The 16744-nt window shown below is 43.5% G+C and overlaps 2 protein-coding genes across 2 annotated transcripts; both read right to left on the bottom strand.

The window, feature by feature from the left end:
* Window positions 1-1648: 1648 nt before the first annotated feature.
* Window positions 1649-10203, bottom strand: LOC130252788 (toll-like receptor 2 type-2). The gene is made up of 2 exons (XM_056490747.1): window positions 9723-10203; window positions 1649-5916 (listed from the first exon to the last, which is right to left on the bottom strand). The coding sequence occupies exons 1-2, from the start codon at window positions 9838-9840 to the stop codon at window positions 3557-3559; spliced, it is 2478 nt and encodes an 825-aa protein (XP_056346722.1). The 5' UTR covers window positions 9841-10203; the 3' UTR covers window positions 1649-3556.
* Window positions 10204-11047: 844 nt separating this feature from the next.
* Window positions 11048-16027, bottom strand: TLR2 (toll like receptor 2). The gene is made up of 2 exons (XM_056490748.1): window positions 15586-16027; window positions 11048-13810 (listed from the first exon to the last, which is right to left on the bottom strand). The coding sequence occupies exons 1-2, from the start codon at window positions 15627-15629 to the stop codon at window positions 11425-11427; spliced, it is 2430 nt and encodes an 809-aa protein (XP_056346723.1). The 5' UTR covers window positions 15630-16027; the 3' UTR covers window positions 11048-11424.
* Between the last annotated feature and the right edge of the window lie 717 nt (window positions 16028-16744).

The raw sequence follows: 16744 nt of genomic DNA, 5'->3' as shown, positions 1-16744 counted from the left end.
TCACACTGAGGTGTTTGAACAGTTTTTTTGTACCACATTAGATGCCCAAGGTCAAAACAGCAACAAAAACACTGACTTGGACATGGTCTCATCACAGTTACAGCCAAATGTTGTAGGTGTTTCCATTTGAAAGCTTTTAAGACCTTCTTGTCATAAACTACTCACCAAAATCAGGTAGGTCAATCAATAAGGCAATTTATTAGTTTGTTGATAAGGAACAGGCAGGCAGCACTGGGGATGTGGGGAGTCTGCGCTCCATCAGCATGTCCATCTCACCTTTGGTCACTGCCCTTTTATAGGCAGTTTCTTGGTGGGCTGTGATATGCCCCTGTGCTGGGATACAAGTCCAAGCAAGCCCAAACATGTTGGCTAGGACTCAAGCAGCAGTGGCCACAAGCCCCTACCAGGTCTGGACAAGGCTCGAACACATTGTCAGGTTACACTCCTAGCAAGAAGGCAACAGCAGGGACAAGCCTGCTCATGTCCAAATAAGCTCGCATTTTCCTTATACATAAAAGTGGATACAATTCATGAGTATAATGACAAAATAATAATTTAAAAAATAAAAATCAACAATTTACAACAAAGTGATTTAAACAAATAAAATGAAATCATTAGATGTTTCCTGTGTTTCATGTCCATGCTTTACTTTGGTTTCATATTTTTGTTTATATTGATCCCACGGTGCATTTTCATAATGACATGAATCACTATATAACATCTCACCTGCTTCTGTATATGCCTGTGTTATAGATCAGAAAGAGCCAAATTAAGAATAATCAAAATAAGCGATAATTTATTTCATGACCAAGATACGGTCCAGGACAGCCATAATCGCAAAGGTCAACGCCAAGCCCGGGATCGGCGCCGTGTGAACACGCTCTGATCTGAACTCTACCACTTTGGATCCCTCAATGTTCACATAACCGCCTTGGTCAGTCCAGTTTTTATACAGTTTTTCCTAGCCTGAAGCAGACGTCTTTGTTTCTTTTCGTCGTTCCGCATATTCATGTGGTTTTCTTTCTCTGCGTTGGGCTGGACAAAACCATATTCTGGGAGACGATGAATTCTGATGAGGGCAGGTCTTGGTTTACGGTAAGCCAGTATTGAGATGTATCTTTCCCGAAGGCTCTGGTTATCTTAATCGTCTGTGCTTATCGGGCGCTCATCGTTTGGGTGTTTCCTGGACAGTTGAGAGAGCCATCTCTGTTGAGGCTACATCTATTTACTTGTTAATCTGGGCTGTCCTGCTTTTGTTGGCTGTTACAATGCTGTGATGAAGTAATCTGTAATTTGTTCCATTTTTTCACCAATCAGGACCCTTGTCCCAGTATCTGGGCTTAGGTTCCTTTTCTTTCATTCCTTCTTACCTGTAGAATTTTTCCCGTGAGTTGCTGGGAAACGCTGACTGCTGGTACTTACGGGTACTTGACAAAGGGTTGGCTGAACCCGGGACCTTATTAACACTTGCCTCACTAAAAGAGGGGCCTATCCCCATCTGCTCGGGTGCCCGGGAATCCTGAGCCCCCCTCCTGGCCCTGCCCGGCCCCGGCCACCGCTGCCCCAGCCCCGCCGCTCCTTCGGCACCGCTCTGGGTTTCTCTGCGCTGTAGCCCCGCACTGCCCTGCCCTGCCCTGCTGGGACACCCAGCAGTTCCAGCTACTGCCACAAAGTTTCTGATGCACCTCATCCACCAGCCCGGGATCTTTTGCTCATTCCTGCCGTTCCAGCTTAGTGCTCTTCAGAGCAGGGGCACCGGGATCCACTGTCCCAGGGCTTTGTGAGGCAAAGCCTCTCCTTCCTCCTTTCTCATCTCGGCCGAAAAGCTGTCATGGGGTCCCTGGTTCTGTTTGTAATTAATGCCATAGCTGTTGGTGGTTTTGTTCGCCTTGTTATACATACTAGTAAAGAACTGTTATTCCTATCCTCATATCTTTGCCTGAGAGCCCCTTAATTTCAAAATTAAGATAATTTGGAGGGAGGGGGTTTGCATTCTCCAATCCAAGGGAGGGTCCTGCCTTCCCTAGCAGACACTTGGCTTTCAAACAAAGACACCCAGTAACCTTCTCAGGAAAACACGATCCAACCTGACAGCAAACACAATGTCCTATGTGGGATGTTCTCCACCCACACTGGTTTTGAGGGCTATATTTGAGAGCAAAAGGTAGGAAACACTCTTTTCACGCCTATGTTTAGGCTGCTGAAAAAAAAAGAGAGGCAGCTGGCATTAGATTCAAGAACTATATATATGTGTTTCCCACACTGTAGCTGAAAGCAGCTTAAACTCCACTTATGCAAGTCAGAAGAGTATTTGAACTCTACTCTGAAGCATCTATTGCCACATACAGTACAATGAAATAAGACAGAAATCATCCTCCATAGATAATAATAAGATAATTTAATAAAGGAAATTATAGAGCCTAAAAGCTACAACAGACAGAGCTGCAGTGAGAAAGCATATTTGTACATTAAGTCTTGCAGCCACAATTTTCAGGAGATCTGGGCTTTCTATGACAATGAAATACAGAGAATCAGTCCTGAGATTCACTGACTAGGAGAGCTAGGACAAAATTATTTTCTGCATAAACTGACTTTTATAGTATTTGATGACAAGTGGTTTGTACAAAGAATGCAGAAAAACCCTTGGCTAGACAAGTTCTCTCCTGAAACTTTTGCAAAGATGAAGACATATAAACATACATAGCTGTATATCTAAATAACTTTTCATCATTAAATATTTAAATGAAACAGCTTTTGTTCATACTACTGGTTAACATGTGTAGATAACTATTGTTGTTTAGCCTCAGAAAGCAGCTCAGCACCACACATCCACTCTCTCACTGCCCCGCAGTGAAACAAGGGAGAAAATCTGAAGGATAAAAGTGAGAAAACTTGGGAGTTCAGATTAAGGCAGTTGAACAGATAAAGTAAAAGATATGCTCACAAGCAAAGCAAAAGAAGGAATTAATTCACTGCTTCCCACCAACAGGCAAATGTTTAGCCATTGCTGTGAAAGCCAGACTCCATGACGCAGAAATTTAACTTGGGAAAGCAAATATGGTAAAATCTTCCTTTGCTCTTTCTTTCCCTTTAGTGCAGTTTTAGTGCTGATTATGTTTTCATGGTTCATGACATTATGTGTGGGACATCTTTTTGGTCAGATGCAATCAGCTGTCCTAGCTGTCCCCTCTCAAATTATGATGCAACCCCTGCCTGCTCGCTGGCAAGACACCAGGAGAAACAGAAAATACCTTGATGCTGAGCTAGCACTGTTGAGCAATAACTAAAAAGCCCCTGTGCTATAGAGACTGTTTTGGGCACAAATAAAAACCACAATACCAAAGAAGGAGCTATGAAGAAAATTAACTCTATTGCAGCCCAAAGATGTACAACTACTCAGAACAATAGTACAAAAAGCGATTATCTCATACCAAGTGTTAAAATTTGTAGTAGCCCAGCTCTTTGTTATTGAGATGCAGATAAGTGATGGGAAAAAAAGGCAAGTGAAAAAAATCCAGAGAAGATTCACTACATATTTATTCCTTAATGTCCCTGTCTAGGATCTTAGGACTATTTTCAAGTTTTCCCAAAACATCAGCTGTTCCTCTTCACCAGCAGGCCACTCCAGGTAGGTCTTTGTGTTCATGATCTTCCGCAGCTTGCAGAACCTCTTGGGAATCGCATTGCTCTGGATAGGCTCCAGGAGGACGAGAATTGCTACATCGTTGTTCTCATCAAAGAGGCGGAAATGTGAGAAGTCCAGCTCGTATTTGCACCACTCACTCCGCACAAAGTGCTCAGACAGCACAAAGAGTGTTTTGTGGCTCTTCTCAATGGAATCAATGATGTTGTCCACAATCCACTTCCCAGGCACAAAGTCCCGCTTGTGCAGGCAGAGTCGGAAGGGAGGGCAGGCCTGCTCCAGCTCCCGCACCATAGTGTTCTCCACCCAGTCAGAGTCGTTCTCGCTGTAGGAGACAAAAGCGTCGTAGCAGATGTCCTTTGGTGGGGCTCGCTTGGGCTTCCGTTTGGCTTGCAGCCATGCCCACGTCATCCGCAGGTACCAGACCATGTGGTACTTGTAGCCGACGGCCACCAGCAGCAAGATGAGCAGGAACACCAGGACACAGATCAATGACACCACCAGGGACCTGTGGCACTCCGTCACAGAGAGGTGCACAGTGCCAACCTGCGCCCCTCTCACTGCCAGTGGAGAGTCACATACATACTCGTCCGGCCACCCCACCAGCACCCGGGCTAGCCTGGCCTCGTGATGGATGAAGGAGAGGAACTCACAAGAGCAGATGAAGTTGTTTTCACTAGCATCCAGAAGCTCCATTCTCCTGAAGGACTCAAACGCCTCCTTGGAGAAACTGTTCAGCTTGTTTCTTCGGACAGACAAGGCCACTAAGTTTGGAATGGGTGCGGCACCTGGCAGGGTCTTCAGCTGGTTTCTTGTGAGGTACAGCTCTTTCAGAAATGGGAGCTCCAGTCCAAACTCCTTCAGGTTGTTTGCACTAACATCCAAAACCTCCAGCGTTGGAGGAATGCAGGTGGTTACTTTAGGAATTTGAGTGCTAGACAGGTTTAAATATTTCAGATTTTCTGGCCATTCACACACATCGGGAATCTCACCAAAATTATTTTGGCTAATGTCTAAAACAATTAGTTTTCCTAGATGAGACAAACTTCTACTTGTCATTCCTAAGTCACTCAGTAAATTCTGACTTAAATTTAGAGTTTGTAGCGATGGCCAACTACCCTGACAGGCTGAATGTTCTAAACTCAGGTCTCCGAGCAAATTTGCTCTAAGGTCAAGATATTCTAATGACTGAAGATTTTGGGAAATTCTGCATGGTACCAAAAAAACCTTGGTGTTTTGAACTGTGACTCTCGTAAAAAGAGATAATAGACCTTCCACAGCCTGAAGGTCTGTAAACAAGTAAAATTCTTCTATAGATAATTTCTTTATTGTGAAAACTCTAAGTGTCTTTGATTGCTTTGCTTGAATTTGCATTTTCCATTGTCCAGTTCCCAAGAGTCTACAATCTACCAGCTCTAGCTCCACTAATTTTGGCATGTCTTCTAAGATGCTGGCAATCTCAGGCACGGTAGCATCTGTTAGTAAGGTCTTTCTCAAAGAAATTTTCTTTGCAGAAGATGAAGACATGACTCTCAATACTTGCATTTCTGCAGTGCTACTGAATGCTATTCTTCTCACTTCCAACCATGAGACAGAGTGCAGAAGGTCTCTAACAATTTCTGAGAATACCTTAATATTTCTCATGTTTATGATCATGTGATTAATCTCCTTAATTGATTTCAAGCTTCCCTGCTCATACTGACCGAGATTGCTGCCATCAATCCACAACTTGTGCAGGTGCTCAATGCCCTCAAAGTTCCCTTGCCTTATCACAGAGAACCACGGGTTGCCCAGGTGGAGAGAGCTCAGGTTCCTCAGGCTAGAAAAGGGGGAGCTCTGCCCCAGGTCTCTGTAGGAATTGCCTTGAAGATGGAGGTGCTGGAGTGAAAAAAGGTGCCCAAACCAAAGAGGGGACAAGTGAGCCAAGCTGTTATTTGATAAGTCCAAGAGTTCCAGTTTTGCCAGGGACTGAAATGAGTCCTCATCTATGGAGCTGATTTTGTTGGACTGCAGCAGCAGAACTCTCAGGTTCACAGCCTGCTGCAGGTCCTGGGATTGGATGCGCTTTATCCCGTTGTGGGCCAGGTTTAACACTGTGATCTTGGCTGTGAGCCCAGGGGGAATGAAGTCAAAGCCCATGGAGGAACAGTTGCAAAGCTGACTGGCATAACATGAAGGACAAGCCTGCTTCAGTGCTTGCTGTTCAGAGAGGTTTGCAGCTAAGACTATGTAGATGGCCAACATTTGCCAGGTGGGCGTAGTCATTATAATGCCTAAAATATGAAATACAGTCAGAGCAAATATAAGATGCACAGCTTGTTTTGGAGAAGGTATATTTTTGATAAATCTAAAATGTAAGTTTTACTGTTCTGTCTTGTTGAAGGCACTGTTAAAATATTTGGTTTTAACATAGTTCAGAGTTGAAGCAGATTAGTTACTACTCTGATCCTCCTGTTTAGTAAGTAGCCTTCATACTTCAGTCTCACCTCAGGACTTTTTATTCTGTATCTGTGAATATTGTTTTGTATATATATATATATGTATATATATTTTACCACATGGAGTCTCCTGTACATGCTTCAAATCCTGGTTACACCAGGAAAACTCAGCATCTTACAGTAGATAGTAACATTCAGGTTAAATATTTACTTCAAGCATATGTCTTATCTCTATTCTGACAATAGAGAGAAAATGAATGCATTTGTTTCAGTCCATTCTTCATTTTATCTGCCTTTTCCTACTCGGATTGTAAATGTTCTGTAAGCAGGGAAACTAACACTTGCCCAGATGACTCTCATGTTGCCATCAGTCTGATACTTGCTAATGAAATTTTAGCTTGACCATTGTTGCCTACTGCCTCAGCTCTTCCTTTTTACTGCCACATTCTTCTTCTCTGCCAGTGCCTTTTTCTGTTTTGGGAACCTGTGGCAGAGAGAAGATCAGGCCAAGCCAGAAGGAAGAGCCAGGTGCTCAGGTCAGATCAGTTGACAGGTAGCTTTTTCCAGCCCCACAGTATGTTTCTGGTCCTCTGGAGTGAAACAATTCAAGAGAAGCCACACAGATCTGGATTATGTGTCACTCCACTTTCACAGTTTTCATAATGATGATTTGTCATGGCTTTTGTTTTTTGTTGCAGAGCTTCCTGCAATATCCAGCTTGTCTTTACTCCCAGCAGGATGCTTTTAGTTCCTCTATCCTTCTGAGGAGCTGGAAAAACAATTTTTGAAGCCTAAGAGAGCTCTTTTCCCTTTAAAACCTTTATTGCATTTTGATTGAAGAGAATATTTAAAATGTAATTTTCCCCAGCATGCCACAAAACCCACTTACTTCAGTAGGTATCTTACTGAGGGTGGAAAGAGTGAACAATGCCCAGAGGCCAATCAGTGAGTTCACAAAATAACTGTGGGTTCTCTATCATGTCAATCAGGTTAGATTGGCTCCTTGACAATTGCTTACTTCCTCAGTCATCCACTTGAGACTATGTGCAGAAGACCTACTTTAGTCTTAATTCATATTCTGATTTGTTTTACAGTAGCTGACCCATGTATACAAGTTAATATAGAGAAGCCCCACACTTCCAGTTGCATTATTTTTGGTCATAACTGCTTAAGACTATCCAGAATTGACAGAGATGATTTGGTCATATGGGGAGGGGAGGAAAAGTTATGGATAATTTTTTCACTCATTCCATTCCTTCCCCCCTGCAGGACTATAAGCATTTTGACCCCCTGTGTTACTTTCATGTCTGTCTGTCTCTGATGTAGAGGTTTAGATCTTGAAGAAGAAGGTTCTCTTTCCTGTCTTTAGATGCCCACAGCTGAACTGGTCATATACCATGTCCTCCAAAGTCAATGGAGAGAAAGAACATCTTTTAGAGCAATTAATATAATGTGTTTTGGACACCCAGATTAAGATGGGATGACTCCAGGAGAAATGATCCCATTGCCTTAAAATGGGATATCACAGTTCAGATACCTAGATATTTGTCCAAGTCAATTCCAAACAAAAAATTGTGGTCCGTGGTTAGACTCATCTGCTGTCCAGATGAGGCTCTTTTGCAGGGCTTTTTGGTCTCCCAAGAGTAACTAATAATGCAGTGGTGTAGGCTAAAGGAGTAAATCTAGGAGTAGTGTGAGTTCACTAGCAACAGATTTAGGTGGCATTTTTAAAGTTGTCATCAAAATACTTACTTTTAGAAAATGAAACAACCAGATAACCTGATAAATCAAAAACTGTCCATAGGCAGGTTATTTATAGGTGGAAAATTGGCAGCACACAAGGGATCTGGGCAGGTACTGCACAAGAGAAAACAGCAGAGCCTAATGGCTGTCCACCTTATCAGCCTGAAACCATCCAGGGACTGCAGGACTGAGCTGCATTTGGTGATTCAGGATGCTTACTTTCAAGGTTTTTGCTCATCTGTAATCTGAGCAGACACTCAGAGGAATCCCATTCGCACCCTCACTCACTTTCAGCTGTTTTCTACCCCTTGCAATTCCTGTCTAATGATTCTGGTTGAGACCCTGACTTACAAGGTCATTTCAGGCCTCTCCACACCCACTCAGACATATATCCTCAGTCCATGATATCATAGCCCTATGAAGAAATCACTTCTCCCTTTTGTGCAGGGAACTAAATAGCCACAGTAGGAAAGTTAAACTGATATGCAACTAAAAATACATAAACTTGCACAGATGCCCTTATACCAAAAGGTGCTGTGATGAACCGGGCATTCAAAATGTTTCTGAGTTATGGAAAAAGGGTCCAAGCCATCAGACATGCTCAAGATTATTTTCCCTGGCCCACATGAATAGAAGTATTTGAGGAAATATGCACATATTCTTATACAAAACCATGACTGACAACAGAATGAGGTTATATATAAATGCTCACAAATGGGGAAGGCTGGCATAAGGCTTAAAATAAAGCATGCCAATAGTGTGCAAATTGATTCTAGCTTGGGGAGCACAACCCAGCTAAATGTGGCTGGTAAATTTGAGCAGTGGAGCCTGCAGAGGGAAAGCCACTGTGTGGTGAAGAGGTCAAACCACAAGCAGACTGGGGAAAGCTGCTGCTCTCCACATGGCAGTGTGTGGGTTACTCATGTTCTAGTTCTCATCCCTCAGCACCACCCTAAAAGCACGTATGCACAGCCACATCAGGCCATGCCTCTGCTTGTTGCCAACACAGAGGATGCACAGTGGGTCAGAGTTAGGTGAGTAGACAGTTGATGTCCCGAGGCCATTGTTCAGTGAGCTCTTTCCTGGTTGAATCCCTGAAACCAAGGCACCCCACCTTCAGTCCCACTTCCCTGGGAATTCGGTATCTATGGCGTTGTCTGACTTGGCTGGAGACAAACACCATGACCCTCTGTGATCCATGTGGCAAAAGCTCCTTTATTGTTCTGAACTCTCCTTAAATAGAGTGTTTGGATTTGCTGGGTATACACATGACTGTCCCAGCCACATTGTCCTCGGCCAATGATACATCTGCACTTAGGGCTCAATGGATTGGCTGAGATTCTCTGTATTTGTTCAAATCCATCCTATCACCACTCACTCAGGTACCTGCTCACCTCCAGGCTGGTTGAGTTTTAGGTTACAGCTTTTAGACCAGCTGCAATGTGACAGGGATCAACACTCAGGTGAGACAACATACAAAGAGGACAAAGTACATACAAGGCACTCTCCCATGAGGAAACTGAGCAGAAATGGCACAGTCTGACCCAATTTGTCTCTTTTTCATTTTCTGCTTTCCTCTCTCTCATTTTCCAGGGGACATTGGTCTTATCAACATCCCAGCTCTCCAGGAGAACCTTCCTTTGCTGCCTGCCTGCTATGCATCCCTGCCAGGTACCTGTGATTGCACCTTCCTGCTGTACTTCTGCTGGCAGCCAGAAATCCCTTCCCACCCCACACTCTTGCTCAGCAGCCTTGATCGCCCTGAATCCCCCATGCAGAGGAGGATTTGTGGCAGAGATTAGGTTGCCTCTCCCTAGGGCTCCCTGTTTGCTTCTTGCTCTATTGCAGCTCCACTGTCTTTCCCTACATCTCCAGCCCTCACCTGCCTGAAAACTCACCTCTGTGCCGAAAAGATTCCCAGAAATGCCACTTGCAGCTCAGTGCCTGCATGCCAGTTAACCTGTGTTGTGTTTTGTGTCTCTCTTGCTGATCATTCTCTGCCCAGCTTCCTCTCATGCTGCTGTTTCATTTCCACTTCACTTCTCAGCCTTGACAATGTAAGCAGGGGAATTCCCACATGAGTGATCTGATTGGCATAAGAGAGTAACATTATCAGTCCTTTTAAATGTGCCAACACACAGAAGTCTGGGTCTATGGTAAAAGCGCACTGTGTGAAAACTAAGGCTTCTCCCACATCTTTCTTTGACTCTCTCTTTGTAGTGACTGGGAAGATTTCTTTCCCTTCTTACCTCTAGGCACACATTTCTCCTAATTTGTTTTATCAGCACTCAGTGCTTGCTCTTGGATGAATCACTCATCACCTATCTGGAGTTCAGCCTTGATTAAATCATATTTCTCCAAGACAGTTAACAGAAAGATTGCTTTGTAGCAGACTTTGGACTAGCCCTGGAGATAACACTGTAACAGGAAAAGGGAACTGAAAGTGGTGTTTGCAGACTGAACCTACAGAAATTATCTCATGTAGACACATGTACACATACACAGGAGTGTGACTAGATACATATTTATAAAAGCACATACACACATATATATACACATAAAGATGTATAAATATAGCAACAGACAATATACAAAAATTTTCCTATTTTTCAAATACTCAGGCCATATGCTAAGGCTTTAGCATTTCAACACAAAATAATTACATGGCTAAAATTAAATCAAGATTTAGACTCTACTGTAATTAAACTCCAGCAAAACAAGCAAAGGGGAACATGAAAATGCTCAGTTAGAGAAACAACACATAACTTAATCCTCTCAGACACAATTTCACGTTCCCATAAGAACCTCTAAAACACAAGAAATCCAAGCACTTATGACCTTAATATAAACATCTCTATCTACCTGCTTGTCTAGACTCCCTTTGTAATTAGTGAAGAGAAATATGGTAATTCTAGGAGTTACCACAAACTGAAGCAAAGAGATGAACTGCCTCTTATCCCTGTGATTTTCTTCACTGACTACAAAGGAAGATAAATAGAGCTGTAAGAATTGCATGGCATAAATATGATGACATAAATATGTTCTGCAAAGTAGAAGGGCAAAAATAAGAAATGAGCCAGTCTGAAACATCATCTAGCCTACACATTAGTCTCACACCCGAAAAATAGAAGACACCGGCTGTTTCTGCGGGTGGGTAGAAAGGGAAGTGGCAGTGATCATTATGAGGAAAACAAGCATTACGAGGAAGAAATGGACACGGGAATATTGATTGAAGCCCATGGCTTTTAATTCCATTTGCAAATTACAATTGCGTTGTTAGAAACTAGTTGGGGGAAGTGGTAATAGAAGTAAGAAGTACAGAAATACCACACACCAGCAAAATGTATTCAGAAAATTATATCAAGGCCAACACAGTTTCCAAATATCATAGTTATTGGGAGGGACTTTTAAAGACCAGAATATCAAATCACTGGAAAGCCTAAAACAGGTCTTTTCCAATTGGTAAAATGACAGCTATCTCTATACACAACAAAGACAGTTGCAGTTACAAAAAAAAATAAGAAAGAAAATATTCTTAGCAGTAAGAAACAGTGATATGCAGCCTTTGTGGAGATATGTTGAAATGGGGGCTTCTGACTTCTATGACTTCAAGGCTTCTTTCAAGTTTTCCCAAAACATCAGCTGTTCCTCTTCACCAGCAGGCCACTCCAGGTAGGTCTTTGTGTTCATGATCTTCCGCAGCTTGCAGAACCTCTTGGGAATCGCATTGCTCTGGATGGGCTCCAGGAGGACGAGAATTGCTGCATCGTTGTTCTCATCAAAGAGGCGGAAATGTGAGAAGTCCAGCTCGTATTTGCACCACTCACTCCGCACAAAGTGCTCAGACAGCACAAAGAGTGTTTTGTGGCTCTTCTCAATGGAATCAATGATGTTGTCCACAATCCACTTCCCAGGCACAAAGTCCCGCTTGTGCAGGCAGAGTCGGAAGGGAGGGCAGGCCTGCTCCAGCTCCCGCACCATAGTGTTCTCCACCCAGTCAGAGTCGTTCTCGCTGTAGGAGACAAAAGCGTCGTAGCAGATGTCCTTTGGTGGGGCTCGCTTGGGCTTCCGTTTGGCTTGCAGCCATGCCCACGTCATCCGCAGGTACCAGACCATGTGGTACTTGTAGCCGACGGCCACCAGCAGCAAGATGAGCAGGAACACCAGGACACAGATCAATGACACCACCAGGGACCTGTGGCACTCCGTCACAGAGAGGTGCACAGTGCCAACCTGCGCCCCTCTCACTGCCAGTGGAGAGTCACATACATACTCGTCCGGCCACCCCACCAGCACCCGGGCTAGCCTGGCCTCGTGATGGATGAAGGAGAGGAACTCACAAGAGCAGATGAAGTTGTTTTCACTAGCATCCAGAAGCTCCATTCTCCTGAAGGACTCAAACGCCTCCTTGGAGAAACTGTTCAGCTTGTTTCTTCGGACAGACAAGGCCACTAAGTTTGGAATGGGTGCGGCACCTGGCAGGGTCTTCAGCTGGTTTCTTGTGAGGTACAGCTCTTTCAGAAATGGGAGCTCCAGTCCAAACTCCTTCAGGTTGTTTGCACTAACATCCAAAACCTCCAGCGTTGGAGGAATGCAGGTGGTTACTTTAGGAATTTGAGTGCTAGACAGGTTTAAATATTTCAGATTTTCTGGCCATTCACACACATCGGGAATCTCACCAAAATTATTTTGGCTAATGTCAAGATTATTCAGTTTGGGTAGACGAGATATATACTTTGCAGTCTGTTCCAGAGATTTTAGAGAATTCTGACTTAGATTTAAAGTTTGCAATGAAGGCCAGGAACCTTTACAGATTGTCTCATCTAAACGCTTATTTACAAGCAAATTATCATGAAAGTCCAGATACAGAAGTGATGAAAAATGTCTTGCAAGGTTGCATGGTACCATGAAAACATTAGAGCTTGCAATAGTGAGTCTTTTTAATTCATTTATTTGTGATTCCATACCTTCCAGATCAAAAAACAAATGAAAATTCTGAATCATTATATTTTTTATCATTATTGTTTCAACAAAACTTTGCCCACTCCTTGCAATTTCTTCAGTGTTCCATATTCCCTTCCCCTCAAGCACACAGTTGATCGCCTCTAACTCTTTTAAAGATGTGATTTCCTTCAGTAACACTATTGCTTGGCTAAGAGTTTGATCTGTGAAGAAAGCTTCCTTAAATGTAAGTTTTTGTATCCTAAAAGGACGTGTTGAATTTTGCACCAAGCTTTTTTTTTTAACTGGTAATTTGATTTCTGTCACTTCCAGCCAAGAGACAGAGTGCAGAAGGTCTCTAACAATTTCTGAAAATATATTACCATCTCTTATGTTTATGATCATGTGATTTATCTCCTTAATTGATTTCAAGCTTCCCTGCTCATACTGACTGAGATTGCTGCCATCAATCCACAACTTGTGCAGGTGCTCAATGCCCTCAAAGTTCCCTTGCCTTATCACAGAGAACCACGGGTTGCCCAGGTGGAGAGAGCTCAGGTTCCTCAGGCTAGAAAAGGGGGAGCTCTGCCCCAGGTCTCTGTAGGAATTGCCTTGAAGATGGAGGTGCTGGAGTGAAAAAAGGTGCCCAAACCAAAGAGGGGACAAGTGAGCCAAGCTGTTATTTGATAAGTCCAAGAGTTCCAGTTTTGCCAGGGACTGAAATGAGTCCTCATCTATGGAGCTGATTTTGTTGGACTGCAGCAGCAGAACTCTCAGGTTCACAGCCTGCTGCAGGTCCTGGGATTGGATGCGCTTTATCCCGTTGTGGGCCAGGTTTAACACTGTGATCTTGGCTGTGAGCCCAGGGGGAATGAAGTCAAAGCCCATGGAGGAACAGTTGCAAAGCTGACTGGCATAACATGAAGGACAAGCCTGCTTCAGTGCTTGCTGTTCAGAGAGGTTTGCAGCTAAGACTATGTAGATGGCCAACATTTGCCAGGTGGGTGTAGTTCTTGATTTGTGTTTTGCTTGGATGGACATTTTGCTGTAGGAGACAGGAAGAAGAGAAGATTGGATGAAATTTTAATTTTGAACAGCAGCTCAAAACTCTTGAAGACCTGTACTATTTTATCAGTAATCTCAGATTAATTTTTTTAGAAGTGTTATCCTGTGATCTCGGTCTTTCTCCCCTACTTGAGCTTCTCAGCCCTGCAACCACAGTGTGTTGCTCATCCCTGGTGTACAGCCATATCATTTGTCAAGAGCCATAAAGGACCATTCTTAGAGTCCCGCTCTTTCATATGCGCATTAGCTATGGCTCTCACCTGTCTCACATTATGCCTCCTTTCAGCAAAGAAGCTACAGCTAGATATTTTGGCCTCAAATAGGGGAAGATAGATTATCAATAACGTGGATGAGGGGATCGAGTGCACACTCAGTTTGCAGACAACACCAAGTTGGGTGGGAGTGTTGATCTGCTGCAGGGTGAGGAGGCTCTACAGAGGGATCTGGATTGGATGGATCCATGATCTGAGGCCAGTTGTATGATACTCAACAAAATGAAGCACCATGTACTGCACTTGGGTTACAACAATCCCAAGCAGCACTAAATGCTGGGGTCAGAGTGGCTGGAAAGCCTCTCAGCAGAAAAGGATCTGGAGGTGCTGGTCAACAGGCAGCTGAATATGATCCAGCATATGCCCAGGTGGCCAAGAAGGCCAATGGCATCCTGGCCTGTATCAGGAATAGTGCGACCAACAGGACCAGTAGTGTGACCAATTGTCCCCATGTACTCAGCATTGGTGAAGTCACACCTCAAGTTGTGTGTTCAGTTTGGGGCCTCTCACTTCAAGAAGGACATTGAGGTGCTGGAGCGTGTGCAGAGCAGGGCAACAGAGCTGGGGAAGGCTCTAAAATGCAAGTCTTAAAAGAACCAGCTGAGGAAGATCAAGTTGTTTAGCCTGGAGAGAAAGGAGGTTCAGAGGGGACTATCACTCTCTACAACTGCCAGGATTCAGGCTGTAGTCAGGTGGGGGTCAGTCTCTTTTCCCAGGTAATAAGTGATAGGAAAAGAGAAGATGGCCTCAAGTTGCATCAAGAAAAGTTTAGATTGGATATTAGGAAAAAACTTTCACAGAAAGGGTGGTCAAGCACTGGCAGAGACTGCCCAGGGATGTGGTAGAGTCACCATCCCTGGAGGTATTTAAAAGTCATGCAGACATGGTGCTTAGGGACATAGTTTAGTGGTAAGCTTGGCAGTATCTCGTTAATGGTTTGACTCAATTGTCTTAAGGGTCTTTTTAAACCAAAGTGATTCTGTGATTCTATCATTACAAACGCTCACAGCCATTGCAGTGTCAGCCTGCCCATTCTGTACACCTACATGGCAGGCAGAAGCCCAAAGGGAGCCTGCTCCCCCTTCCAGCCCTTCCACAAACTTTCCCGGAAGAGATCTGGGGGGCCCCTGCATAGAGTCTCACCAGCCTCAGGGCTTCTAAAAGCAGAGCTCCTGCCACACCCTTTTGCACACTGTGTAAGCAATTCACATTCTTTACTGGAAAGGCAGAACAAGCTGATATGCAATGAAGTCTATCAGACTTCTCTATAAAACAGCACCAGTAATAAATGAGAATTGGATGTTACTGTCACCCTACAAACAGTAGATGTAATTAGAACAATACCGATTTTAATGTAAAGAAGGGCTGTGTTTCCTGCCACAAGTGCCAAGGAACACTTCACCAAGTTTGAACCGTAAATGGTTCTAGTACTGCAGATGAACAGCACCCATAACCCCTGAATATGCAGAAATAAAGTACTTACCTTGTGTACTGCATGCTGTGTTTCAGTCCTTGTGTGCTGCTCATGGCATCTCATACACACAAAAAAACAACAAAAGCTGGAAATTTTTGGCAGGTCTGTTGAGGTGACACTCTCAAAGTGAGAAAATATTTCAACCTCAAAATATTGTTCTCTTCAAGCAAAACTTCATGTTCCTAGTTTCCCAGTGTCCTTTAACTACACAGCCAGTGAATCATACCAGTTTGTATCTCTCCTCTTCAGTGGTGGCTCCCCTGAGGAAACCATGGCTTCTGAAGAATCCAGGATTGTCCAGCGCGTATGGCTCACTCTTCAAACTCACATTTCAACCAATTCTACCATTGCTGCTGACTGGGGACACAAAAATGAGAACAGAGTGTGGTTAAATGCTCTTCTTTGAAAGACAAAATTTAGTGTCAGTCTCTTTTTTTGTCAGTCAACTTCCATTGCCAGAAAGGCTGATGCAATCATTTTGCGCAAGTCATTTTTTCATAATCATTTCCTCCACTATTAAGTGCAGAAATATCTCCCAGGCAGAACTGCATTCACCTCCCTGTTTCTCTGCTTTTGGTACTTTTTGTCTGGTAGGCACTGTTTACCGTGCTGAGAAACAGAACATCTCAGCACAACCAAGTTATGTAAGTTCTGTAAAATATTATCAATATATTGAGTGATACATATATTATATTAAGTGTTGGAATCAGATTGTTTAGTCAAGGACAGTACTATAGAAACATTCAGCGTCCTTTAATTTCCTAGGACACTACAGTCCTATGTTGTCAACAGGAAATTAATAAGAACAGGAATGATATTCTCTCTGAAGCACAAGACACAGTCCTGAAGCAAAGTATCTCCCTGTAAATATCAAAGGCAATTTTGAAAAGGGAGGTTTGATAGTGTTCATCTTAACCTGACTGAAGTAATACATGTTTGGTCAAAGAGCCAAGTATGCTGAGTAGTCCTACCTGCTCTGAAAGGGAAGTCCATTAAATTCAAATATTAACATTCCTATTGCAGTTACCATTTTTATTCGTTCAGAGATTGTCACATTTTGCTGCCCTTTTGCATCAACAACTGCCTACCTGAGAGCAGACTAATTCCTGCCACATCAGAGAGCCCACAGCAGCATCTGTGTATCAAGGGTTTCAAAGCCCACAGAAAG

Source organism: Oenanthe melanoleuca, chromosome 4, assembly GCF_029582105.1.
Source record: "Oenanthe melanoleuca isolate GR-GAL-2019-014 chromosome 4, OMel1.0, whole genome shotgun sequence".
NCBI classification, from domain to species: domain Eukaryota; kingdom Metazoa; phylum Chordata; class Aves; order Passeriformes; family Muscicapidae; genus Oenanthe; species Oenanthe melanoleuca.
Note: the sequence above shows the minus strand (reverse complement) of the source record. Positions and strands in the feature narration are given on the sequence as shown.